We start from the raw sequence: 27,499 nt of genomic DNA on the forward strand, positions 1-27,499 counted from the left end.
ACTGATGAAATGTCAGTTAAATTCAGCATTTTTACAGAGGGCACTGGAACCTATTCTTCTTTGAAAGCAGCTACTTCAGTTACTAAGTAACTTTTTCATTTGCATTTGGTTTCCTGAGTAGACATCAGAAAAGAGTGTCTTAGACAAGCCACCAGTTTGCATAGCCTGAAATTAGTTCCCCAGTAATCTCTGGTTGACTTCTCAGTTTCTAAGCATTCAAAGCTGCAGACCACATCCTGCTCCCTGGGAGATGCTGTTGGCTATCTTAGGTGAAGGCACCTGGTGAGGTCCCTCTTGTGGCAGGCAGCAAATGTCCCTGCTGCCATCTCTTGATCAGCAGTAGTCATTGTTTGATACCTCTGAGGACTCTGAGTCTCAATTAAGTGATGGAAAAGCCTAGACTTGGAATTACTGATTTTTTAAAAAATCCATGGTACTCTCTACTATATTCTGTTGTCAAAATTGTCAGTATCTTAATTATTTTACCATAGTATTCATTTTTACATAAATGTGGACATATTTCTTTTAATTTTTTTTAGGGAAAATTTTTTCTGGAAGACCCTACAGGAACAATACAACTGGATCTCAGTAAAGCTATATCCCTCACTTTTATTTTTTTAAAATCTGTGTTAAATGAATTGGGGAAATTGACTATGTATCATTTTCAAATTTACCTATTTGGATACTTAGTGTAACTTCCAAAATGTATATTGACTTTATCACTACCTCAACCATAGAAATAGAATTATTTTCCTTAACTACTGTATACCAGTTCCATAGTGGTTTATATACAGAATCATGCTTTGTCTTAGCAGAGGGTAAGTTAGTATTTTTTTTTCCCTGTCCTAATCATTCTACAGTAAAACCCTTTCTACATTGGTTAAAATACATTAACAGTGTAACTCAGGGGAATATTGATTATCAGAGCATACTTTTGACATTATGTAACTCTCAGACTTCTAGTGGGCACAGGGTTTCCTTCTGGGATGATGAAAATATTCTGAAATTAGTACTGATGGTTGTACAACTTGTGAATAGACTAAAAGCTACTGAGGTATGCACTTTTAATTTGTTTTTATTGATTTACTTATTTTTGGCTGCGCTGGGTCTTTGTTGCTATGCGTGGGCTTTCTCTAGTTGTGGCAAGTGGGGGATACTCTTTAGTTGTGAGTCATGGGCTTCTCATTGCGGTGGCTTCTCCTGTTGCAGAGCATGGGCTCTAGGGTGTGCGGGCTTCAGTAGTTGTGGCTCCCCGCTCTAGAGAGCAGGCTCAAGTAGTTATGGCAAAGGAGCTTAGTTGCCCTGCAGCATGTGGGAATCTTGACAGACCAGGGATCAAACCTGTGTTCCCTGCATTTCAAGGCGGCTTCTTAACCACTGGGCCACCAGGGAAGTCCTGAGGTATACACTTTTAAAGGGTTGTATGACGTGTGAGTTATATTCTCAGTGAAGTTAAAAGAAAAAAAGATTGCACGTAGAGTCATAAAATGAGACATTTTTATGCAGATGTAGAGAATGGCCTTGTGGATACAGGGGGGAAAGGGGAGGGTGGGACCGCTTGGGAGAGCAGAATTGACATAGATACATTACCATGTGTAAAACAGATAGCTGTGAGAAGCTCCTGTGTAGCACAGGGAGCTCAGCTTGAAGCTCTGTGATGTCCTAGAGGAGGGGGAGGGAGGCTTGAGAGAGAGTGGATATATGGATACATTTAGCTGATTTACTCTGTTGTACACTTTGTTATATAATTATACTCCAATAAAAAATAGATGTTAAAAAAAAAAGCATTTTTATCTGTGTACCTTATCTATCTGTACTCTAACATGTACTGTGAAATAAGAAAGGGAAAAATTTTACTTCTAAATCTATTACAGTTTCATGACTTTTTTTTTTTTTTAATAGATCTGGGATTATCAGGAATTCTCTGGTGGTCCAGTGGTTAGCACTCGGCATGTTCACTTCCATGGCCCCAGGTTCCATCCTTGGTCAGGGAACTAAGATCTTGCAAGTCACATGGTGTGGCCAAAAATAAAAAACAAAAAAAGAACTGAGACTGTCTCTGAACCTGAAACTGTTCTGTAGTTCAGTGGGACTGGTGAATTCTGTAGTTAGTTGACCGGGGATTAAACGATGGCCTAGCATTACTGCTTTACGTGCCACAGTTTTGTCCTTTCAAACAAGAAAATTGGACAAATAAAAGTGATGTGTTACTTATCTGTTTTTCAGGTTGGTTTGAAGATCAGGTGTTTCATGTCAATGCCTTTGGATTTCCACCCACTGAACCCTCTAGTACTACTAGGTATAAAAATGTTTCACTTAAACTCTATAAAAATTTTAGAATACTGGCAGTAATAAATGTAAGATAGTATATCACGTGTCAATTATTACAAGTCCTCAGACTTTGTGTTAGAAGGTGAAGAGCAGTGGAAAATGAGAGTTAAAAGACTGGACTTTATATGAAACTGAAAACTAGTGGGTTGACTCCAGACTGGTTGCAATAGCATCTTTGTATTTGGCTCTCACTGGGAAAGATTTCCAATCCATTGGTCTTATTTATCTATAGGACTGAGACAAGAGATAGGAAAACAGAAGAATATAATTCCCATGTTAATATAAAGTTCTTATTTTTGTATTTTACTGAGTAAAAGCTATAAGAGGCAGATTATATAGTTATTTAATATGTGCAAAATCATTATAATATTAGAGGGGTTCCAAAAGGACCTTCTCTGAGAGGAGTGAATTCCCTGTCACTCAAGGAATTTGACAGAGGCTGAATAATGGTGTGAAAGTTGTAGCCGGTGGCCTGTGGGTTGAATGTAGTCTATAGACATTTCTTGTTTCCCCTTGGAGGTATTTAAGCATATTTTGAATTAGTGTTCAATATTTGACAATTAGGAGATTTCTGAGTTATCTTGAACAGTCAGCTCTGGCAGTGCTTTGCACCTGAATTCTCGCCTGGAACATCTTCAGTGATGGCTCACTGTGGGCGAGATAAATGTATGCACCCTCATTCACACCTAGTCAGCTTCAGCTGGCTGCTGCTTTGATATTTAATATTAGCTTCCTGGAGCCTCTAGGCATCTGGGGTAATTAAAGTAGTTGCATTCTAATCCTGAGATTCCATGATGATGGTGATGATTTCAAGAAGTCTGATGATTAAGATTTTAGGTCCAGTCTGCTGTTATAAATCAGGTGCCAAGGCCACGTTTGCTGGCGGGGAGTCACTGGCAGGCAGCTTTTGCTGTGCATCTTCTTCTTGGTGAAGTAAATCCAGGGTAAAGTGCTGGTCATGCCACAGAGAATACAAGCCCGCATCAAGCCAGTTTACTTTTGAGTGAGTGCTTTTAGTGCTAGTTTGTGGCTAGGCTTACATCATGGTAGGGTTTCTTGGGGCTGTATTGAAAGCATAATTGCTGTTGTCTTGGTGTTATAGTTTCATACAGGCCTCAAAATTACTCTTCTGAATGAGAGGTATAATCAAGGAAGCTGGCCTTGAGTGTTACCATTCGTTTCAGTTTAGCCAAGCATTCATCTTTGTAATGTCTCAAATAATCTTCTATTTAAATTGTCCCACTTTCTCTAAATTAAAGTACAGATTTGCTGAGATTCCATTGCCATGTTGCTCTCTTTCACTGGTACAAGACATGTGACTTATGTTTTCTGAGCCTGATGCATTGTTAAAGTTCCTAGAATTCCTAGATCATTTCTTGGGAAAACAGCCTTCCTCTTGCTCCTGTCTTTGTACCTTACATTCCATGAACCAAGGATGGAGGATGTTACTGAGGCTTTTTTAAGCTTTAATTTCTCAAGAATCAGCCTAATAGGCATTTCTGTTTGTAATGTTCTGGTTTATGTTTGGATATATAACTGAAATCATCTGTATCATCTTATTTCATTCCTCTGATAGCTGCAAGATTAAAACCTAACACTGTCACCTGTTATTGGGATGGCCTCAGGCACGTCACTTAACGCTTCTAAATCTGAACCTTGCTTTCTCTTTTGTAAGATAAAGAAAAATAGATCGCTTCTCGGCCTTTTGGCTAAGATCAAGTGTAGAAAAATAGAATCTACCAAGATGAGGTTTTTTTTTTTTAATGATTTAATATTACAATCTGTCTGATACCAGTTACCATTCGTTTCAGTTTAGCCAAGAGAAAGTTCAGTTTCCTTAAGAGAAAGGTTCAGTATTCCCTAAGGCAGTGTTTGCAGTGACTTTATAGGATATAATTACAGTGACTTAATAAGAATATACAGGTTCTATATCTATTCACTTTTTTTGGATGCTGAAAATGAATACATACTGTACAATGCTTTGTAACCTGCTTCATCATTTAATAATATTCAGTCAACATTTTCCATTACCATGAAATTTATTACATGGTTTGTGACATTCAGCAATGTACTTTAAGCACATACTATATTGCCAGACTCTGTGCTAGGTGTTGGATTAGGGAGATAGACATTACACATCACCCAAGTAATTTGCTGATTACAAATTTGATGAGTTCTGTGAAAGAGAAGTGCAGGGTCCTCCAAGTGTGTGTAGTGGGGAAGTCTGACCTCTGTTGGGATCCTCAAGGGGCAGTTCTCTGGGACAGTATTCAACATTTAAACTGAGGACTGTAGAACGGCAGCCGGTGAAGGGTAGGTGGCAAGAGCAGTGGAGGCTGGGAGTGCAGAAGATCACTCCAATTTCCGTTTGGCGCAAGCTTTAGTGTTCCTTCCAGATTTTCACAATTCTGGGATATAGATAAGTCTTTGTAGACATCCTTAAATTCTTAGAACAGATATCTAGAAGTGAAATTGCCTGGTCAAATGGCTAGCACTTTTTTTTGAGACCTGTATTAGTTATTATTCAAATTGAGTACCTATGTCTCCTACTTTCAACTATATAAGGAAATTATGATTTATTTTAATATTTGCTTTAGAAAGTTTTAAAAGGTCCAGATATAGTTTACTTATCTTACTTTGTTTACTGCCTCAGTGTTGCTTCCTTTCTCATTTTAGAATGTTTAAATAAACTTGTTTGCTTTTTAAGTGATACAGATAATACATTTTCATGGTACAATTTACATTGATGGGGAAATAACCTCATTAGATAGACAGAAGCTTAATTTGTAGAATTAGCAGAAAAATATCTTCAATAGAATATAGGATAGAAGGTAATAATTGTGTTATAATTACCTAGGGCATACTATGGAAATATTAATTTTTTCGGAGGGCCTTCTAATACATCTGTGAAGACTTCTGCAAAACTAAAACAACTAGAGGATGAGAATAAAGATGCCATGTTTGTGTTTATATCTGATGTTTGGTTGGACCAAGTAGAAGTATTGGAAAAACTTCACATCATGTTTTCTGGTAGGTGTCATTTTTTTCTATTCTTTTTTATGAGAGCTCATGTCTTAAAACGAAATTCTTTTTAAAAAAATGTATCTTTTTGAGTAGTCTGTTTTTGTTAAAAAAAGTTGATTCAGCCCTGAAATATTTTAAATGAGTTCATCTTAAAGAGTTACATTTTTACATTTGAAAAATAACTGTATGTGTGTGTTCATGATAAATATGAATTAGTCCTAAAACAGTACAAGAGTGGATAACAGCTTAGGCTTTGGAGTTTGACAGAACTGGGTTTAAACTGCAGCCTAATACTTTGGGCAGGTTACTTAATCTCTTTCTCAGTTTAGAGAGATGTTGTGAGGACTAATCAAGCCTTTGCAGGGCCTGGCACAAAATAAGTGCTCAATAAATGGGCACTATTATTACTATTTTTTATAATAAGTTGTTACTAAAATAAGGTATTGCTTTTAGACAGTAAGGTTTTATTATTAAAAACTCATGGCTAAAAAAAAAAGCTCATGGCTAAAAGATTTTAATATGCTTTCTAGACCAGAAAAGTGATGTTCATTTATTCTTTTTAGGTTACTCACCAGCACCTCCAACCTGCTTTATTCTGTGTGGTAATTTTTCATCTGCACCATATGGAAAAAATCAAGTTCAAGCTTTGAAAGGTATTGAGGATCTATTTAATAAGTGTTCCTACATTTATATAAACTAAGTTGATAAGAAATAATCTATATTAATTTAAATTTATTCATAATATGTAGAGTTCTATCTGATCAAATAAAATTTGATTTATGTATATCATATGCCAATTAAATTCAATATCCCTTTAAAATTTTAGATTCCCTAAAAACTTTGGCAGATATAATATGTGAATATCCAAATATTCATCAAAGGTAATGATTTCTGTTGCTATATTTTTTCATTTAAAGGGTTATTTGAGAAACAAAAATAAATCCTAATTTAAGAAGTGAGTGGAAGAAAAAGTTGAGAAAATTAGTATAGCTGGGAGATAAAATTATCCTTCTGTCACAATAATATATTGGAAAGTATTAAATGGAAGAGTAATAATTTCAACCATAATCCAAATTTCTTGGTGACATTATTACTCTAAGGGTCTAGAACTATACTCTTCAATATGATAGTCGCTGGCAGCATGGATCTCTTTAAATTTAAAGCTATATCATTTAAAGGAATTCCCTGGTGGTCCAATGGTTCGGACTCTGTGCTTTCACTGAGGAGGGGTCCAGGTTCGATCCCTGGTCAGGGAACTAAAAGAACCCTATAAACCTGGCAGTGCAGCCTAAAATTAAAAAACTAAAAAAAAAACATTCAGTCACACTAGCCACAGTTCAGGTACTCAGTAATTAGGCAGTACAGATATAGAACATGTCCATCATTGCAAAAAAGATCTATTGAATGATATTGGTCTAGAGAATTTTATTAGTTCATTTATTAAAATGTATGAAATTTAATTTAAAAATTTTATAATTTAATTAAAGGTGATAACTTGGTTTTAGACTATTGGGTAGTGGTATGATAATATTTTTAGAATGATTTATGTTGAATTTTGCTACAGTAGTCGTTTTGTGTTTGTACCTGGCCCAGAGGATCCTGGATTTGGTTCCATCTTACCAAGGTAAGTTTTATTCAGATATTTGCAACAGAAAGAAAACTCTGTAAACTAAAAAATATATACTGTATCACCTTAATTGTATTTATAGGCCACCATTTGCTGAAAGCATCACTAATGAATTCAGGCAAAGAGTACCATTTTCAGTTTTTACTACTAATCCTTGCAGGTAAATATTAATATTTTATATCATGTTTTTTCTTACCTTTCATTTAAAAATTAACCTATTTCTTAAAATTTGTCTAGATTTTGATTGTCATGGAGTAAAAAGAGAATTTCTCTTTATTTTAGGTTTCTCAAAACTTTAACAATACTTTAATATATTGTTTATATTGTATATATTGTATATATTATATATATACACAATATATATATATTGTGTATGTTGTATATATTATATTAATATATTGTATATATTAATATAATACTTTCAATATATTTAAATAATTCACTAACATTGAATTTAGAAACTTAATGGATGGAGATTTTAAAATAGATATTCCGATTATACATCCTTTAAGAAAAGTTACAATGGAAGGATGGAAGGATTACGCATTTACTGTATGTGCCACGGTGACCATAGGTTCTTATGGAGGGAATGCTTTCAGTCTTTGTTTCCCTCTCTTTTCTACCTACATTCACTCCTTCAGTGACTTTATCCAGTCCATGAGCTTTAAATATCCTCTATGTATTGACAAGTCCCACGTTGATATCTCCACCTCAAACCTTCTCCCTGACTCCAGACGCACAATTCAGTTGCCTACACATCATCTCCCCATGGATGTCTAATAAACAACTTCAAACCGAACTGCTAATCTTCTTCCCCCATCAGCCCCACCCTGTCCTGTAGCTTTCCTCATTGTAGTTCATGACACCTTTATCCTTCCATTCATTCAGGCTAACCTTTGGGGTTTCTCCTCACATGCAGGCTTTTAGAAAGTCCTTCAAAAATCTGAAGGAGGACTTTAAACATTTATATCCAGAATCTGGCCATCTCTCTATACCTCCCCCTCTATGACCCTCGACCATCTTCTCTAGCCTTGGCTACTGTAATAGCCTCCTCACTGGTCTCTAGCTTCTACTCCTGCTCCTCCGTAGTCGGCCCTCAACCATGTCAGCGTGATCCTTTAAACCAGAAGGTGGATCTGCCCTTACAGATTCAGAAAGATGGACCCATCGTTTATTTGGTAACAGCCCATATCCTATGCAATGGTGGTCATGGCCCTGCGAGACCTGGCCCCGTTTCCTCTGTGATTTCTTCTCCTCCTCTTTCAGTCCAGCCACTCCAGCCCCCTTTTGTTCTTCAGATGTGCCAGGCATGGTTCATCCTAGGGCCTCTGCCTGCCTGTTCCCTCCGCCTGCCTGTTCCCTCCGCCTGCCTCTGCATGTCTGCATGACTCTCACTTCCTTCAACTCTGTGCTCAGATCAAACTTCATTATGAGTCCCACCTGTTCCGGTCCTCCTATTAAATACTCCAGCCTTTGACCTTCCCTTCCTGCACATGATCCCTGTTAGTCTTTTTCTTTTTGCCATACACTTAATCATCTCTCAACATACTATTAGTTTTCATATCTGTTGTTTATCGTCTCTGAACACCCACCCCCAGTAGAATGAACTGCATTGGGGTTGGGGTCTTTTTGTACTGTCCACTCATCCCTAGAGTACTGCTAGACACATATTGAGAGCTCAGTAAATTACTGTCAAATGCATGGATGAATAGATTATGGTTGAATTTGAAGTGGGAATGTATTATAAAATATCTTGCCTTTAAAATTACATTATATTTTTTTCGGAGGAAGTCACATTCAACTACCATTTTCATTTCAGAATTCAGTATTGTACACAAGAAATTATTGTCTTTCGTGAAGACTTAGTGAATAAAATGTGCAGAAACTGCGTCCGTTTTCCCAGTAGCAATTTGGATATTCCTAATCATGTAAGTTAAACATCTTCTTTATTAAGATATCTTACATGTGACTTTATATAAAATTTTAAGTCACTTAATCAGTTGCCCTTTTGTTTTTTGTTTATAGTTCAAAATAATTTCAACACACTTTTGTCAGTAAGGTAATTTTGGTTCCCTAAATCAGTGTTTCTCAGTTTTCTTATTGAGGTATCCCCTAATAGACAGAAGAAAGCCCAGAACAAGCAGGAAATTTCTTTGGAGCTTCCCATTTTGCCTTTAGAACTCACAAATCTTACATTGTACTTTTACATATATTTAAAGAAAATGTGTTTTTAATCATGTTTATTAAATATTTCCTATGATATGCCCACATTAGGAAGATGTGGTGTTTATCGAGATTCCCTGACATACAGCTTTCAATCACTGGTTACATGTATCCTCATTTGGAAGTATGGAAAGAGATCATACACAGCATTTTCAGTATGTATTTTATAACCTTTAATGTGTATGTAGGTCAAGTATATATTCTTGGCATTACCCAAGCTGTGGAATTATTTTTAAATGAACAAAATTAGGAAATGAGTTTATTGTACAGCTAAAAATATAACTGCTCCAAAATGACTCTTTGGGGAAGTAGCTTTTATAGTATTAAATGAAAACTCATTAATTTCTCCTAAAATACAGGATAATTTCATATCAGTGTTCCCAAAGCTCTGGGATTCAGTTTTCCCAAATGTTTCTCAAATTTTCTGTCTCTTTGGTAATCGGTATTTAATTTGAAATCCTCTGTTGCTCTTTTAGCTTTTACAAATGCATTGAAGTTTGTTTTGTGTTGTTCTTTTGTAGTTTGTAAAGACTGTCTTATCCCAAGGACACCTGACTCCTCTCCCTCTTTATGTCTGCCCAGTGTATTGGGCATATGACTATGCTCTGAGGGTGTACCCTGTGCCTGACCTGCTTGTCATCGCAGACAAATATGATCCTTTTACTTTGACCAATACCGAATGCCTCTGCATAAACCCTGTAAGAATGTAGTTAACATTATGTATCATAATTTGTCAAGATTACAGTGTTACTTCTTTATGTTTAGTCAGTTACTGTTGGAGTAAAAACATACGATCAATGAAATAACGGAATTAATTTGGTATAAAGAGAAAGTTCTTAAATTTTCAAAAGAACATGTGACTATAAAGTAATGTGACTTAGTCTTAAAAAAAAAAAAGGCACCATTATAAATCCAAATAAGTATTTTCCCCTTCAAAGTAACTTGCCTTGGGATTCCTTTCTGGAAATTACTTTCAGAGCATGTATCCTGCTCTCTGTACACATATTAATGGTACTTGTTCATTGAGGGTGATTTTTTTTTTTTTTTTAGAAATTGTCCAGGTCTCCAAAATCTAAGCCTGATGAATGTTGAGATTCTTACTGGGACACACTTTAATATTTCATTTTTATGCAGAACCTTGAAATGCTTCAGAATCCTGAAGTTGCTTCTGAATTTCTGTAAAAATATAATTGACTTTTTTAACTTGGGGCTTAAATGCTGCATAAATGTTGCTATTTATATCAAGTATCTTCACTGGTGATTTTTAATATGTATGTTTCCTTGATTCTTACAAATTTTAGACTTTAATTTTTTGGTTCTTTTTTTTTAAATCTAGGTCACTTTTAGAAACATCATCCTTACTGCTTTTCTTACACATTTATTGTGTCCAGCTTCCTCAACCACAGAACTATCGACATTTTGAACCAAATAATTCTGTTTTGGGGCACTGTCCTGTTCATTTCAGGGTGTTTAGTAGCATCCCTGACTTCTACCCATTAGATGCCAGTAGCAGCCCCCAGGTTTAACAGTCGACAGTGTCCTCAGGTATTTGCCAAATGTCTCTAGGGGACAGAACTGACCCTGGTTGGGAACTACTGCTATAAGGATGCACACAATTGACTTGGTTTCATTGTTTTTGTAATGTGTGGCCTAATTTTTACAGAATCTTTATTCATGTTTCAATATTCTTGTCATAATGAGGCTATTTCCTTATTTAAACTGAACTCTTTGGGTGTTCACATAGTTAATGCTGTATTTGAAAACACTTTTATTTCTGAGTTTTTTTCTTCTTTTTCATCTTGTAAATGAGTAAACCACCATTTCCTACACCATCATTTTATCTTTTTTTTACCTTATTTATACCTTTGTGGACAAGTTCAAAACTTTTTTTCTTTAACTTTCTTTAAATAATTTTGTTTATTTTTGGCTGCACTGGTTCTTTGGTGCTGCATGGGGGCTGTCTCTAGTTTGGCGAGTGGGGGCTATGCTGTAGTTGCAGTGCATGGACTTCTCATTGCAGGGGCTCCTCTTGCTGCCGAGCGCGGGCTCCAGGGTGAGCGGGCTTCAGCAGCTGCGGCGACTAGGCTCTCGAGCACAGGCTCAGTAGTTGTGGTGCATGGGCTTAGTCCCCTGCAGCATGTGGGATCTTTCAGGAGCAAGGACCGAACCCACGTCTGCTGCATTAGCAGGCGGATTCTTAACCACTGGACCACAGAGAAGTCCCCAAAACATGGTTTTGACATTGTTCCATCCTTTCTTGATACTTACTCACATTAATGAAGATCTGCAATAGGCCACGCATTGAGCTAGTGCCAGGGACACAAAGACTGAAAAGATAAGAGTCTGCTTTATTTAGTTTAGTAATGGACAGTTGTATATGTGACCCTGCTCTGTGGCTTTGAGGGGACCATGGCGGGGCATCAATCCCAGATTTTCACTGGGGAGAGGGGCAGGAAAGATTTCTTGAACATGATGTTTGAGTGTCTTATATGCTTACTAAGCATCATTCAGTACTGCTTATTTCTTATACTAAGTAGACCCACTCCTAAGCATTTCTGGCCACATTTTTTAGCATGACTGTTCTGGTCAACTTTACTTTTTCCTTCTAGTGGAGATACTTTATAGTAATATTTTTGCTCTATAAAGAGCATGCAGAAATTTGTCTCATTACTTTATAGTCACATCTTGTACCTTCATCTTTAAGCCACGAGCAAGGAATTTGATTTTAAAAATAGGGGTTCTTTTTTTTCAAAAGTTGAGTATTCACTGATGGGCATTTTTCTCTCCAAAGGGCTCTTTTCCAAGAAGTGGATTTTCATTCAAAGTTTTTTATCCTTCCAATAAGATAGTAGAAGATAGGTAAGTGTGCCTTCATAAACAGCTGTCTCTTGGCATAATACTGCTAAAAATCAGATGTTCTGAAGGTGTGCTGAGGTTTTTAAAAATGACTATAGTAGCTCATTGGCAATGTTCTAGGCTGAACTTACTGTGTTCACGCTGTGTGACACAGAATTGTATGTACTTGATGGCACATTTGTATGAAACAGACCAAGAACTGTTTTCTGCGGGAAATCTCAGATTGGCTGTGGGGCTGGGCTAGTTCTTTTACAGGCTGATTTGTGATGAGGTTATTATTCTGAAAGGGCAGGCTTGCCTTCCACATGTGAAAGTCCCTCAATCATGTCTGACTCTTTGAGACCCCATGGACTATACAGTCCATGGAATTCTCCAGGCCAGAATACTGGGCGGGGGGGGGGGGGGGGGGCGCGGGGCGAGGTGGGTAGCCTTTCCCTTCTTCAGGGGATCTTCCAAACCCAGGGGTCAATCCCAGGTCTCCCGTATTGCAGGCGGATTCTTTACCAGCTGAGCCACTCAAATCCCAGGTAATCTGCCTTAAATTGGCAGGAAAGAATTGTTGGTGTCGGGAGATCCTGAGGAAAAAAGAATAATTACCCAGTGGGTAGTAGTTTTCAGGGGGTGTCCTATAGACCACATGCATGAGAATCCTCTGAGGTCCATGTTAAAAGTGTTACATTACAAGATCCCACCTCAGCGTTATTAAATGTCTCTCCAGTTGTAGTACCCAGAAATGTGCATCTTTAACAGTTTCCCTTAGATGCAGGCATCCTAACATGTGATTTCTCCATTAATTGTATTTTGTTTCCCACCAGTTAAGAACAGTAACCAAGTACCTCCAGGTTCTCCTTAGAGAATATAATCTTGACACTCAACCTTTTTTTACTTTTTGTAATTAACAAATTTATTTAAATAAAAGCACAAATACATGATAAAAATTTCAAACAATGCTTAAAAGTATAAAATAGAGAAAGAAAACATACCTCTACTTCGTAATCCTGAAATCATGATTAATAGTTTCTTATATATATTTCTTGAAAAAAATTGTTTGCATTATTTTTGCTGCTCAGTATTCATGGAGGTTAAAGTCTGTTCATTTTGGGACATACTAAATTTTATTATTGGATTCACTTATTTGACATGTATTTTATTCTTACTGTATTCCAGCACTGCTTAGTTTTCAGAGTATAACCAGGCAGATACTCATAAAAGTAACTGATATTCTAGCCTCTGTTCCATAAACTGAACATGTGTTTGACTTTAGTTAACAATGAATCCTTAAGGAAATTTTTTTTTTAATCTGGAATGCCTTTAGGTAAGGGCAAACACTCTTACCCTGTCTTAACCACTTCCTGTTATTGACAGTGATTTTGTGACCCCAGGATTAAGCTACCTTTGAAGCATATTTTGTCTATCTTTCAAAACAATCTTTGGCTGCACCGTGCCAGATTTCAGGATCTTAGTTCCCAAACCAGAGATCAAACCCATGACCTCGTCAGTGAACGTGCAGAGTCCTAACCACTGGACCACCAGGGAATTCCGTTTTGTCCACCTTTAGATTGACTTTTACTGAACTGAGTTTTGTTGTAAATTAACAGACATATGAAACTTATTCTGCTATGAAAACCAATAGTGAGCACTTTCAACAGGTCTCAGAACAAAAGAAATCTGTGCCTGTCCCAAGCAACTGTTCATTTTCATCTTGGGAAAACTGTAAATCTGATAGACTCCCTTTGCTTTAGCTGCCAGGAGCACAGACAAATGTGCAGCCCACCTCTACAGCAGTGGGAATTACTAGCATAAATGTTGGCTGTGGCTCTGGCCTCATCTTTTTTGATCTGTATTTTTCTCTTACCTGAGTTTCCTTCTTTCCTTAACTTTTATCCTTTTATTATATCTATCTTAGCAAACCATTTAATATTCTAGAGATAGAAAAACCACAATAGGATTTAACTGATCTATTAATTATGATGGCACAGGACACTTCAGTTAAATTTCTTATAATGTTTCCTGAATGACATGCAGAATTGTTTAGTGTTTTAAGTACAGACTTCTATGACAGTTCTTAACATGCTGAATGAGAAGTCACTTATGTGCCTGTTCCTCTTAAAGTTTCTAACACAGGCCTTGACTTGCAATTGATACTGACTATTGTTGACATAGTTGGTCCATTTATCATCTGTGGAGTCAGATACTAAAACCCTTGACCTAATTTCCAAACTATAATTTAGTAGTGATAATTTGAGGAGTTTTTTCAGTGCTAGATCAAACAAGTTGATGTATGCTTTTTCCTTTTTTTTGAGAGAAAAAATTTTTATGATACAGTGAAATAATTTTGTGAAATAACTAATTTAGTGAAATAACTTATATTTATACATAATACTTAGTTTCTCCTAAAAATAATTTTTTCTTAGAATATTTGTGAAATCATATTTTAGAGTTAACAGAAATGTAGCCAAAGTGGACTGAGGTTAACCCTGTTTCAACATGCGCTTTCAAATGTAGTAGTTTTATTTAAAAACATAATGTTAGTGATGTACAAGAGAAACACCCACTCTCACACAATAGTTGGTCAGAATAAAAATGGAAAAAAAAAACAAACCAAAAACCTCTACAGAGGGCAACTGAACAAGATTTCTTAAGACCTCAACTGCATATACCATCTATTTCATTTCTAGGAATTTATCCTACAGGTATACTTGGGTTTATGCATAAAACTGGGTACAGCTGTTTTTACTGTAGTTTTTATAACAGCTAAGCAAGTAGTTTTTTCTTTTTTTTTCTTAATTCTTAATTCTGAGCTCAGATCAAGTGTAGAAACCTTCATAGTTATATAAAGTTCTGCAGTAAAAACTTTTCATCATTGCTCAGAACTGATCAGCCTTTCATACATGTACACCCACAACCAACTCTCACTTACCCACCAATAAGCCCCTTAATTATCCAGTCACCTTTACACACACACCCCCAAACACACACACACACACACACACCCCTTATTTTAAATTATTTTGCTTCTCAGAACTACAGAGATCATGCATCAGGTACACCGGGTGGTCTTCTGATGCTCAGATTTGGCTACTTTCATCACTGATCCACTTTAGTAAGAGCAGATCTCAGAGAAAGCAAGTAGTTTAAATATATACCTATGTAAAAGTTATATTCTGACTTTTCTAATTTACATTAATTTCAAAGCCATAAAGGATTAGTTAAAATTATAAATATATTGTGTATTTATTACTAGTTGAAAAAAAGGCATAGAATAGTGTTCATGTATTCTACCACTTGTGTTTGTGTTTTGTTTTTTTTTTCCATGAAATAACACAACTTTTAATAAAAGTGTCAGGTTTCAGTTCCAGTAAACCAAAAGACAGGGCCTCAAGCCTATTCATAGTCACATCATTCCAGAACGAGGAGCTGTGGCCAGAAACTTTTTATGGGGCAGGAAAAAGAATAAAAGTTGGTCAGTGCTGATAAATACAGGTTAAATAATACACTGCTCTTTACAGATGGCTACAGAGTCTGTAAACTATTATCCAGGAATATACAACCGTCCAACACAAACCACTTAGCCAGATCTAAGATAAACTGGCTTCTTGTAACTACCCTGTAAACACTGCAGCCCTTCTTCCATCCAAAAATGACCCTAATCTCACATGAAAACAGTCATTATAAGGGAGTCAGAAACTCAGCTTTGTGGCCAAAAATAAAAACCAAAGGAAAAATAGCAATTCAGTGGTTAGTTGGTGAAAGCGGGAAAGCTGGTGCCCTTCACTGTGCTGCTTTGCTCTTCTTACTCTTGCTCTTTTTGTCCCTCTTCTTCAGCCCATCCATGTTAGCTCGCAATAGGTTTGAATAAGCCATCTGAAACTTATTCACTTCTTTGGAGCTCACCACAGTGCTGATCTTCTTTTTCCCATCAGTAGCTCTTAACAGACATTTGTTGTCTGAGGGCTCAAAGCCCTCCACAGAACCCTTCCTTGGAATGGGCTTAGTTCGGCCATCATACTTCTTCAGGGTGATGAACACGCTGCCCGACAACGGGCACTTCTGGAAGGGCCTAGTCAGCTCCGTCAGGAACTGTTCACTCTCCAGCAGCACCATCCTGGCGCTGCTGGCTCCGCTCGGTCAGCCGTGTTTGTGTTTTTAAAGCATTTATCCCTACGCATGCTTACATGCGATTAGACAGTCCTTTATATATGATTAGACAGTCTTTGTAAGGATATAACTGTTGCTTCTAGAGAACAGAAATAGAGTGAGACAGGCTTATTTTCCACTGTGTCCCCTTTGGAATTTGGAGCAATGTGCATGTATTGACCTATTTTTAAAATTAAAACTAGATATTAAGAAATGTATAACTTAGCTTTCCAAGATGTTTAATTTTATAAATATTTTCTATTTTCAGCAAACTTCAAGGGTTTTGAGATTCTTAGACCATCTGAAGAAACAGAAATCATCAATCATCTGCTTATTTTATATAATTTTGTTATTAAATTATAATAAAATTATGGTAAACTTTAGAATGTCTTGTTTAAATTTCTATTTATAAAATTTTTTTATAAACATAATGGTATACTTTACAGAGTTTCATAGGAAAATATTTTCTGTATAATCGTAAGGAAAATAGGAAAATGTATAGAAATACATAATCTAAGTATATATTTGTATATAAAAATTTAAATTTCATTATTCCTATACTAGTTATATGCTTGGATATGAACTTGAGCAAACTCCAGGAGGTAGTGAAGGAGAGGGGAGCCTGGCATGGGAGCGACTGAACAATTCACATGCTAATTGTTCATCATAAGAGTCTTAATGGTGTATTTAATAATTTCAAATTGTTTAAATTTCAAGTCATAGAATTTATTCTAATGATAGTGAAAACCGCTGTTTCAAGATATTACTGAGATATTCATTACATTACCTTTTGGCACTGAAAATTTAAAAACATTGTCCCCACAGTTTTTACCTTTAAGAGGAGTAATATTCACTTTGAAGCAGCCCTGTTTTTCTATTTTGGGCATAACCACTCAACACCATCCCCTTATCTTTTAGTTTATGGCGGGAACTACAATGAAAGCCCAGAAATGAATCTGAGTGATAGGACATTGTTAAAGGTACAAAGAGTGTTTCAAATGTAGGAATAATCTTAATATTATAGACAACTTGGAATGGAATACTCTTCTTTCAAAGAAACTTAGCTTTTGGGGGAAGAGATGCTAATAAAAAAACTAAAATGACATTGAAGGAAATTCCTCAAGAAATTTAATCTGAATATTGTGATATTGCAAATTGTGGTTAAGGATAAAGTGGCAATTTGAGATATGGTTTGAGGATGTAAATTTTCAAAATATTAGAAAAGACCTGATGTTAAAAGAGCAAGATTGAGCTTTAATCTCAAGAATAGCCTGGAAATTTTGACTAAAAGTGAAATCAAGGCATAATTCCAAAAGCTACTAGATTACTTGGAAAAATTTACAATCTAGGCCTTGAAAGTGGTACTGAAATAGACACTGCCAGATTGTTGGTCTAGTTTCAAGAACCATAGAGCTAAACATGAAAGATTTCTTTAGGAACACATTTAATGCCTAGAAATACAGGGTGCATTTAGGGGTTAGCAAGGTGAAGAAAGATGAAGCAGAGCAGTTAATTATAATTATTAGAATTATAATTAGCAGAATTATAATTATTAGAATAAGACACGAATTAGAACCAGTTAATGGTAGACATTGTCTGGAAATTAAAAGGAAGCACAGATCTGAAAAATGGGGTAGCAGACGAACAGTACGGCAGGAGTACCCAGAGCTAATACTGTTGAGGAACAACAGAGGTGGTATGCTCCCCCACTTGGTGATTAATCAGCATGGCTGACCTCACCTCAGAAATCTGGGTCTAAAGCACTTTCATGTGACATTATGCCTTAAGAGGCCAGGTAGATCACACAAGAGGGGAGTGGGCTGAGATTTCTGTGCTATGGAAAAAGCCAACACTTGGTCTCTGTGTGGGGAAACCACAGGAACTGTATCTGATGAGGCAGGAGGAAAACCTGGATGGTGTCTTGTCATTGAGGTAACGCCAACATTATGTTACATGTGGCAGAGGCTGTCAACAAAATGAGGACAGAAAAATGACCACTGAATTTAACAACTACCAATTAATAACTTGGAGAAGGAAATGGCAACCCACTCCAGTGTTCTTGCCTGGAGAATCCCAGGGACGGGGGAGCCTGGTGGGCTGCCGTCTATGGGGTCGCACAGAGTTGGACACGACTGAAGTGACTTAGCAGTAGCAGCAGCAATTAATAACTACATCAGTCAATAAATATCCTTCTATAATATCAATTTGAATGGCTGCTTAGAATCCCATTGTATGGCTCTACCCAAATCTGCTCAACCAGTCCCGCTGTTGAATTCTTAGATTCTTCCCAAACCTTTAGAATCATAATAGTGCCTTGAGCATGATCTCAGAATCGGAATTTCTGCGTTAAAAAAAGTATGCACATTCTAAAGGCTTTTGACATAGGTACCAAACTACTTCCTAGAAAAATTTTAATATAAATTCTACCACCCCAAGGAAATAGAGTAATTGTTTTTGTAAAGAAAGCCTTTTCTATTTTTATAGGTGATATGTGGTATCTTATGTTTGCATTTTTATTATTAACAAAGTCATGTTTACTGATGATTGGTTATTTATGAATAACCTGTGCATAACTCTCATACCAAATGAGAGCTGTAAATAGGGTAAATTGGTGAACTATCTAGACGACTGAAATGTTGGTTTAGCGAAGTGAGTAAAGCAGAAAAACTTACTGTAGAGTCAGTTTGTGACTGCTGGGTGGTGCATCGACTGTGTGACTTTGGTGAGGTAACTTTTCAGGTCTCATCTTCTCATCTGTGAATTGAGGATCAGGTCTACCTTGAAGGGTTCTGAACAACGAATAACGTACATAATGCTGGAAATTACAGTTATTAAGGTGCTTATTCTGCAGAGGTAACTGTACCATGGCACAGGAATCTAAACAACGTAGGATGTTGGTCTGAAGAAACTAAGGCTATTTCTGTCATTTCCATCATCCCTGTTTCAGCCCCTCCTCCTGGGTGTTGGTGGTGTCACTATGGCAACGAGCACGCGCCGCCCAGGCTCAATTCTGAAGCGGTTACTGACCTCCGCTGCCTCACTCTCCGCAGACTAGTGATTTCACCGCGCGTCCCACCCACTAGGTCTCGGATACATCTCCCTTGGTCTCCGCGCAAGGAGCCGAAGGGCAGCATGGCCAAGGCGGCAGCCTCTTCGCCGCTAGAAGACTTGGATCTGAGTGGAGAGGAGGTCCAGCGGCTCACCTCCGCCTTCCAGGACCCGGAGTTCCGGCGAATGTTCTCCGAGTACGCCGAGGAGCTCACAGACCCTGAGAACCGGCGGCGCTACGAGGAGGAGATCACGGCGCTGGAGCGTGAGCGCGGAGTGGAGGTGCGGTTCGTGCACCCGGAGCCGGGCCACGTATTGCGCACCAGCCTGGACGGGACCCGGCGCTGCTTCGTGAACGTGTGCAGCAACGCGCTGGTGGGCGCGCCCAGCAGCCAGCCCGGCTCTGGGGGCGCGGTGTCCGGCAGCCAGTGGTCCCTGCCCTACAGCCTGGCCCCCGGCCGTGAGTACGCGGGGGGGCGCGGCACCCGCTACACCGTCTACGACGTGGTCTTCCACCCAGACGCGATCGCGCTGGCCCGGCGCCACGAGCGCTTCCGCCAGATGCTGGACGCCACGGCCCTGGAGGCCGTGGAGAAGCAGTTCGGCGTGAAGTTGGACCGGAGGAACGCCAAGACCCTGAAGATCAAGTACAAGGGGACTCCGGATGCCGCCGTGCTGCGCACGCCCCTGCCCGGAGGCGCGCCGGCCCGACCCGAGGGGGAGCCGGAGAGCCCTCTCCCCAGTTTCCCCTACCCCTACCGATACCCGGCGGCCGGCGTGAGCGCTGCGGTCCCCCGGCCCCAGGCGCCCTCCCCTCCGGAGGCCGTGCGGCAGCCCGCCCCCACCGAGCCTCGCTACAGCGTGGTGCAGCGCCACCACGTGGACCTCCAGGATTACCGCTGCTCCCGGGACTCGGCGCCCGGCACCGTGCCCCAAGAGCTGGTGGTTACCATCGAGCTGCCGTTGCTGCGATCGGCCGAGCAGGCGGCGCTGGAGGTGACGGGGAAGCTGCTATGCCTTGACTCAAGGAAGCCCGACTACCGGCTGCGACTCTCGCTCCCGTACCCGGTGGATGACAGCCGCGGCAAGGCACAGTTCAACAAGGCGCGGCGGCAGCTGGTGGTCACGCTTCCGGTGGCGCCGACCGCCTCGCGCCCGGAGCCCGCCGCGTCCCCGGAAGGGGCAGCCGACCCGCCAGGAACTGACGGCGCGGCCTGCGCTTCCGCTTGCCCCGTGGAGGCGGGCCCGGCGGGGGTTTGTGCTGGGGACGCAAGCTCAGGTCCCAGCCGAACCCGGGCTGCAGACGCCGGGATCACCACTCCGGACGCCGCCGGGGAGGAGCGCGTCGCAGAATCCGAGGAGCGGGATTTCGGCGGGCAAGAGATACCAACCCCGGGGACCGGGGAGGAGCCGCCTCCCGGAGCCGGGAACTCACCTGGGGACCGTGGCGGAGGCGCTCTTAGTACTTCCTGCGGGGTCCTTGACGCGGGCCTTTCTGTAGGGAGCGCGAGCGTGCGCCCGACCCTCGGCGTGGAGGCGCGCGAGGCCCGGGAAGGCACCGGCAGGGAGCCGCCTGATCGAGCTATGGGTGGTCCCGAGACCGACCGCGGGGAAGCTTTGTGTCCGCCTTTGCAGTGTAGTCAGGATGAAGAATCCCTGACTCTGCTCATTCACGTGCCTTGGATCCTGCTTCAAAGTCTTCAAGGGGAAGTGAACCCCCTCTGGTACAAATTGTCCTTCTCTACCCAAGACTTAGTTTATTATTCCTTCTTTTTGCAATTTGCTCCAGAGAATAAATTGAGTACCAAAGAACCAGTGGTTAGCATTTCTTCCAACAATGCAGTGATAGACCTGGCCAAGTCTCCAGAATGCCATGGATACTGGAGAGAGTGGTATTACGGCTTAAACAACTATTGTTTGGAGGTAACAGTTCTTTCTAGAGTCTTAATGTTTAACATATTCTATTCCACTTATCACAGTCATCTTCACAGTTTATCCTGAACAAAGGATTTCCCAGTATAACTTCTCTCCTGACGACCTGAAGTTGATAACCCTTGATGAAAGACGTCAGTACACGTTAAACGCATAATTGGGGGGAAAAAAAAAAACACGAAGAAAATTTAACGCATCCTCTCTGGTGGATGGGTTTCAAGTCTTCAAAGTTGCCCTCAATGCATGAATCGATTCTCAGGGATCCGTAGACCTCTAAAATTGTATACACAAAGTTGAGGGTTTTCTTCTGGGGAGAAGGACTATAACTTTAGTCATATTCTCAAAGGGGTTTGTGACACAAATAGGGAAGAGACATTCTATCATAGCGTTATTTTCGGTTTTAAATAGCTTTTCCCAACCTTAGAAAGTAAATAATAGTTTACTTCCAGAAAGCAAAAGTAACGGCCTGTGCCGGTTTTTTTGTGGGAAAACCAACTCAGACCCAGGGCTGAATCTAAATACTTTGCGTTCTCTGCCATACGGTGCAGCTTAATTTTACTCCTTGATGTTGGTGGGATTGATCTCTAGTGGTCTTTACATTACAGTGAAATTTCTTCTTTTGGCATCAGTTTTAATCTCTTCCCTACTAGTATTTGGCATAATGGCTGGCATTTAACAAAGTGTAATATAATCCTTTGTTAGCACCGACGTCAGCTCCATCTCTTTTTGGTCAAAAAACAGGCTGAATCTTAGGTTTACCTAGGATATAATTTTGTAGTTACTACTAGGATCTTGAGATTCAATTCAGTACTCCAGTACTATTGGCAAATACTGGAGGTGGGGGGACCTACTTAAAATTTGAAGAGTTCTATAGAAAGTTTACACTCATAAGTCAACAATTGGTAGTTTTGATTGAGGTTTGTGTCAATGTTACATGTAATTTTATTTTGCTCTTTTAAGATCTTCAAGGGTTAAATTCCCTAATTCAGAACCCTAGTTACATAGATTATATATAAAATTTAAGCTTTGGGCCTTGGGCTTTATTTAACCTGCCAGAAAGTTTTACTTCTTCCTGTGTTTTTCTAGAAATTTACTAGTAAGTTAAATTTTTATGTTTATGAGGTGCATCTTCTATGAGAAGTGGTTAATTGAAACCCTCCAAAAATGGTAAAATAAATAGGCAGGGATAGGTAAGATACTTTGTGAGAAAATAAAATACGAAATCGACTATCTGTTTATGTCATCAGAAGGGGGAAATTTAGGAAAGGGCAGTCGTTTTCCTGTAATTGTTTTAGTAAATGAGAAAATAACTCACAAGGTGGGAAGAAAGCTTTAATGGACACCATTTGAGAGAATACTAAAGAATTTATTTTAATCTGACTTTCTAGTATCTGAATGTTTTTTTAACAAAGAAACTAGACCAAAATGGGATTAGGGCAACTGTGTTTTATATCTTTGAAGCCTGAAATAGATTTATAATTACTTCATTAATCATCACATTTGCTGAGGCTGATGGAACCATAATGTTCAATTTTTTTCCTTTAAATTTTATTGATCAGGCTGTAAGTATTAAAGTAACAAAAAATGTTTTTTTTAAATCACAACAGTATTTTGTGAGTAGACATATATGATTACATTATTATATGCATTATGTGAAAATATTATAAAGAGACTGATTTGTGACTGTCAAGGTCAGAATTTGTTACTTTACAGACAGGTATGAAATACATTTCTGTAAACCTTAAGTCTTCACTGGGAATTTTCCTAGAGCTTTAGGACCTCTGAATTTATTATATTTTATAGTAAAATTAGTCAGACCGAGAAGGCAAGTTTATGCAAGTCCTTTCTATTTTAATCATAACCATTTCCATTATAAATGTTACTCTTCCGGGGTAACTGAACTGTGTAGTGTAGTTTTTGCAGTTAATGTGTAAGTCTTTTGCAGAGACATGAACCTTAGAAATGCTTTGGGGGGAGGGTTGTTTGTACCCTACAGTATTATTTTGTTGCCTAGATCTTCAGATAATACAAGGCAAATTATTTCAAATGTAAAGTTTTTCTTTCACCAAAGTTCACTTTTGTTTGGTAGGTGTTCACAGGTTATGTTTAATAGAAGGGAATTCGAAACATCTGATTCCCCTCCCCACCACGCCCCCAATTTGGACCAAATAATGCATTGTGTGTATTTGTAATTAATTTGTTTATATTGTAGTACAGAGGAAAAATTTTTATTTGGGGCAATGGTGAACTGATTTGAAGAATTTAAAATATGGTTATTCCTTCAAAGACCTAACCATATACCTATATTCACTTTACATACTCGAATAGGAACAAATTGCTTTGTCTTTGGGATTCCCTGCAAAAGTGACTTTTGTATATCCTACAGTTTGGTAATCTACCTCCTTCCTTTTTTTATTTTTTTAATTTTTTTTTTCTCCTTCCTTTTTTTAACTTTTAAAAATTTTATTTAAGTATAGTTGATTTACAATATTGTGTTTCCTCATTCTTTTTTTTTTTAAGATTAGTTGATTTATAGTGCTTCCTCATTCTTATATACAGTTATATGCTAGTGTTGCAACGGATTATCACAGTGCTTAAAAAAATAGAATATAATTCTCTTAAATAAAATATTATATTTGGCTCTTACTTAGCCAAGAACTAAAAGGCAAATTGGTCACACAAAATTTGAATGCATCCTGTCTTGTCTATCTTTAGCTGACTCATTAGGAAGTATTCTAAAATTGAATTACATTTTATAGTTTGGACTGCATTTAAAACTAGAGGTGATGTTATTCTTACAAAATACTGAGAGGGGGGAAAAAAAGGAAGATATGATTTGTAAGTAGGATTATCTGGAGGGAAAGCATACCTTAGATTTATACAGACCTAGAAAAGGAACTAAGACTTTTTATTTTAGGGTCTTCTCCTAGATAGGTGTGTAGTCTCGCTATTTTTTTGCTCTGTACAATACTGTTTTCTTTGGCCAAAACAGCATAGGAATAACATGAAATAAACATTTTAAAAGTGAAGACCTGAACTGTGTGAGAATTGTTATGAGATGATATTAGATACAATTCTGTCTGTCAAGTATGACCAATAATGTAGAATATTTTTTGTCTTTTTATTTTAGGAAAGGTTATTTGTCAATGAAGACAACGTTAATGAGTTTCTTGAAGAGGTCCTGAGCCCTCCATTCAAACAGACATTACCCCTGACGCCACCATTAATTGAAGTTCTTCAGGTTACTGATAGTAAGATTGAAATACATGCAAAGGTAAGGATTTGGGTAGGCTTTATAAAGTAGTGATTTGGGGCAAGGTTGAAGCCTGACAAATCACTTAATTCTTGATTTTTTATATCATAACTTTAGATGCACATAATGGCTGGGAAGAGTGATGTTAAGAATACAGACCTTTTTTGATGTGTATTTTACTGTTAAACATCTGTGATTCATTTTCACTTATGTTATCTCATTTAATTCCAAAATAACTGTCCAGTGAGGAATAGAGAGAAACTGACATTTGGGAAATGTGAGTATTAGTCCAGGGACTAACAACTCTTTTTGACTCTCAAACCACAGGAACTATATACGTTATATATGGTTTGTTCATTCTTTCTAGTTTAAGTTTGATTATCTTTATAGTCTTTGATATTAGACTTAAATAATTTAGTAACTAGCACAGTTGACTTATATGTGAACTGGGTGAGAAAGAGGTTCTGAAGAATCACAGAAATACAGGAAAATTCAAGAATGCCCTTTTAAAAATTTTTTGGCTGCTTCCGGAGGCCTGAAGGATCTTAGTTTCCTAATCAGGGATTGATCCCAGGTCCTTGGAAGTGAGAGGGTGGAGTCCTAACCAGTGAACCAAGAATGCCCTTATAAGAATGACTGTTAATGGGCTTTATAGGCTATGTTAAAAGATTTGTAGGCCAGGATTGTTTTATCCTGAAGAAGATGAAGAGTCAGTGAAAGGATTTAATTAGAGCATCAATGCCAGGTTTGCATTGTTAAAAAATGACTGGCAGCATTTGGAAATTGACTTTGAGAGGGAAGCCAGGAAGTGGATTTGCAAGTCTACTGGGTTATTCCTTCACAACTTAAAGAAGTTTCCAGAGGGTACAATTTACTTTTCTGTTTGTTTCAATGAATTATTAATTTGCTGTTTCTCTTAACATAGTTGCAAGAATGCAGTAACTCTGAGCAGCTTCATGAAAAAGAAGAAAAAGTCCATGAAGGAAGTCCTCTAACAGAAAAAGAAAATACAGAAAATGCTTCCACTTCAACAACTGATTCTGATTCATCTGTAGCAGTCACGGTACTAGAAGCAGACAGTTGTGGTTCAGTCGCATGCTTGCAACAAGGGGCTCTTGATGTTTCTCAAAAGCTGTTTGCAAAGTCTCAGCAACCTAAGTCAGAAAAGGAAGGTGAATTTATAAAAGACAAAAGTGCTGTTTATGCAAATGAAGAAAAAGATAACTTAAAAGAACCAGTAATAACTGAAGAGAAAGAAGTGAATGGAAATCACCCATCTTCGTTACTGAACAAAACTGCAGTTCACAATACACCTGGTTTTGACCACATAAAGGAAACCAATATGCAGGACGGTAGTGTGCAGATCATTAAAGATCATGTGACTCACTGCTCATTCAGTTTTCAGAATTCTTTGCTTTATGACTTGGATTAATTCTGTATCATTTTTTAATTTAAAGGCTGAGTAAAAACTTTTGGACATAAAATAGATTGTTTACTATCTTAAAGCCAAAAGTATTCAAAAAAGTATAAAATTAAAATTTATATTTTTATTCTTATGGGGAAACTGAAGCTAATATTTTGTGTGTGTGTGTACAGTTTATGTCAATACAAAGCTTCCTTAATTATGGAAATAAATTTTGTGATTCCTCTGTTGTATATTTTTTCTAATGGAGAGTTAAATGTTTAGTGTCAATACAACCTGTTTATAGTCTTGTTTTTGGTTTCTTTTGTTTGCCATTACTTTAATAAAGTTTCCAAATATTATGTCACAAAAAGTAATTCTCAAGAATGCAATGAACTAAAAGCACACACAATAGAGTGTGTGTGTTGGGGGAAGGAGAATCTCAAAACTATGTGTTTATAAATCTCACTTAATAGGATTTATTCAGTATTTATGCTTGTCATAGAGATTCTGAAAGAACTTTATTAACCAATATTAAATGATTCAAACAATACAAATAGACTGAAATTTAGTATTTCTGCTTCAACTCTGTATCTTACTCTTCTCATATGTAAGTCACCATATATTTGTGTGGGTGTATACATATATAAATAAAAGTTATTAATGACTTTGAAAGCTCAAAATTTAAAATAATTTTTTGGAAATTAGTAAAACATTCCTTGGTTTTATAAAATTAGTTTACAAGTTTTAGAACAAGAAAATTTAAGAAAATCTGAGAATTTATTCCAATAGGAAAATTGTCTTCCTATATTATTACATGAAGACAACAAAAGTTAGTGTTTCCTAATCAGTTTCGTTTATAATACCTAAAAGAGGGCAGCAGATGTTTCTAATAGTTGCCAAGTTATGAGTTGTGGAATATTTTATATAAGGCCAGGAGAAAATCCCAATAGTTTCTTTTTTCTCTCACAAAAAGTTTAGGACAACACAAAAGACAATATAGAAAGGAAAGTATTTGTTGATCTAATTGCTGACCCCAAGACCATGAGCTGCTGATGCATTTCTGTTCCAAAGTCAGCTACTAACTCAAACGTCTGGCCTTATAGTCCAGGAAACTACCTAATTTCTTTAGTCTTTTTGAACTAGGGAGGTCAGGTCAGAGCACCAAAAGCTGGAACACCACCTGGCAGTTCATCCTGATATGCAGTATAAAGGAACTCATAAAACAGAACTATTTGCATCATTATAGATGACCATATACATTTTTCAACCATGACAGGAATCTCTTGATTCAGTAGTGATTTTGAGACTGTCCATTAGGTACACAATCTTTAGGTTGAAATGACTATTTGCAGTATCAACACAAATTATGAGTATACTTTTGGTTGAATGCAATGATGTATGTTAAAGGAAACTTTTATGTTAAATATGGAATAAATTTTAAGCCTGTTTCTTATTTACTTTGTTGTTTTAAATTTAAAAGTACAATTTCTGATCAAATAAAGCTGGCTCTAGAACATGTTTCACTTCTGGCTGTATTTCACTTATGCAGCAGCTTTTTATTGCTCGTTATCTCTGTGAGGCTAACTTGAAAGCCAGTTTCCTCCAAAGGAAATGCACTGTCAAGAGCTGGGTTTTCTTTATTTCAAACTTATTTACACATGTA

At 37.9% G+C, this 27,499-nt stretch overlaps 3 protein-coding genes, 1 long non-coding RNA gene, 2 other non-coding genes and 1 pseudogene across 7 annotated transcripts in view; 3 read left to right on the forward strand and 4 right to left on the reverse strand.

Annotated features, from left to right (window-relative positions):
* Nucleotides 1-16,581, forward strand: part of POLE2 (DNA polymerase epsilon 2, accessory subunit) — a 29,569-nt gene extending 12,988 nt beyond the window's left edge. For both annotated transcript variants that reach the window (XM_043919025.1, XM_043919026.1), the window contains 12 exons: nt 540-596; nt 770-818; nt 2,227-2,299; nt 5,189-5,361; nt 5,919-6,008; nt 6,182-6,236; nt 6,920-6,979; nt 7,065-7,142; nt 8,802-8,910; nt 9,727-9,903; nt 11,997-12,064; nt 16,467-16,581. In XM_043919025.1, the coding sequence (XP_043774960.1) occupies nt 540-596; nt 770-818; nt 2,227-2,299; nt 5,189-5,361; nt 5,919-6,008; nt 6,182-6,236; nt 6,920-6,979; nt 7,065-7,142; nt 8,802-8,910; nt 9,727-9,903; nt 11,997-12,064; nt 16,467-16,485 (1,008 nt within the window). In that variant the 3' untranslated portion in view covers nt 16,486-16,581. The remainder of the gene's footprint in view (nt 1-539; nt 597-769; nt 819-2,226; nt 2,300-5,188; nt 5,362-5,918; nt 6,009-6,181; nt 6,237-6,919; nt 6,980-7,064; nt 7,143-8,801; nt 8,911-9,726; nt 9,904-11,996; nt 12,065-16,466) is intronic.
* Nucleotides 4,021-4,152, forward strand: LOC122706075 (annotated as a pseudogene).
* LOC122704402 lies at nt 12,580-20,312 on the reverse strand. The gene is made up of 3 exons (XR_006343852.1): nt 20,197-20,312; nt 18,871-18,952; nt 12,580-12,636 (listed from the first exon to the last, which is right to left on the reverse strand). It is a non-coding gene; the product is annotated as an uncharacterized LOC122704402 (long non-coding RNA).
* Nucleotides 14,859-14,930, reverse strand: LOC122706044. Its single transcript, XR_006344298.1, has one exon. It is a non-coding gene; the product is annotated as a small nucleolar RNA U2-30 (small nucleolar RNA).
* On the reverse strand, nt 15,078-15,157 carry LOC122706045. Its single transcript, XR_006344299.1, has one exon. It is a non-coding gene; the product is annotated as a small nucleolar RNA U2-19 (small nucleolar RNA).
* LOC122704400 (signal recognition particle 14 kDa protein-like) lies at nt 15,358-16,416 on the reverse strand. The gene has a single exon (XM_043919028.1). It carries the CDS (start codon nt 16,163-16,165, stop codon nt 15,833-15,835), a length of 333 nt encoding a protein of 110 aa, XP_043774963.1. The 5' UTR covers nt 16,166-16,416; the 3' UTR covers nt 15,358-15,832.
* Nucleotides 19,106-27,354, forward strand: DNAAF2 (dynein axonemal assembly factor 2). Its single transcript, XM_043919024.1, has 3 exons — nt 19,106-21,169; nt 24,309-24,452; nt 25,357-27,354. The coding sequence occupies exons 1-3, from the start codon at nt 19,331-19,333 to the stop codon at nt 25,861-25,863; spliced, it is 2,490 nt and encodes an 829-aa protein (XP_043774959.1). The 5' UTR covers nt 19,106-19,330; the 3' UTR covers nt 25,864-27,354.
* Nucleotides 27,355-27,499: the final 145 nt, after the last annotated feature.

Source organism: Cervus elaphus, chromosome 12 (genome assembly GCF_910594005.1).
Source record: "Cervus elaphus chromosome 12, mCerEla1.1, whole genome shotgun sequence".
Classification (NCBI taxonomy): domain Eukaryota; kingdom Metazoa; phylum Chordata; class Mammalia; order Artiodactyla; family Cervidae; genus Cervus; species Cervus elaphus.

Bases quoted from the DNA above. Each gene is read 5' to 3' on its own strand.
- LOC122704400 (XM_043919028.1), bottom strand. From the start codon at position 16,165: ATGGTGCTGCTGGAGAGTGAACAGTTCCTGACGGAGCTGACTAGGCCC.
- DNAAF2 (XM_043919024.1), top strand. From the start codon at position 19,331: ATGGCCAAGGCGGCAGCCTCTTCGCCGCTAGAAGACTTGGATCTGAGT. The intron at 21,170-24,308 runs GTAACAGTTCTT...TTTTTATTTTAG, and splicing joins TAAACAACTATTGTTTGGAG to GAAAGGTTATTTGTCAATGA. The intron at 24,453-25,356 runs GTAAGGATTTGG...CTCTTAACATAG, and splicing joins AGATTGAAATACATGCAAAG to TTGCAAGAATGCAGTAACTC.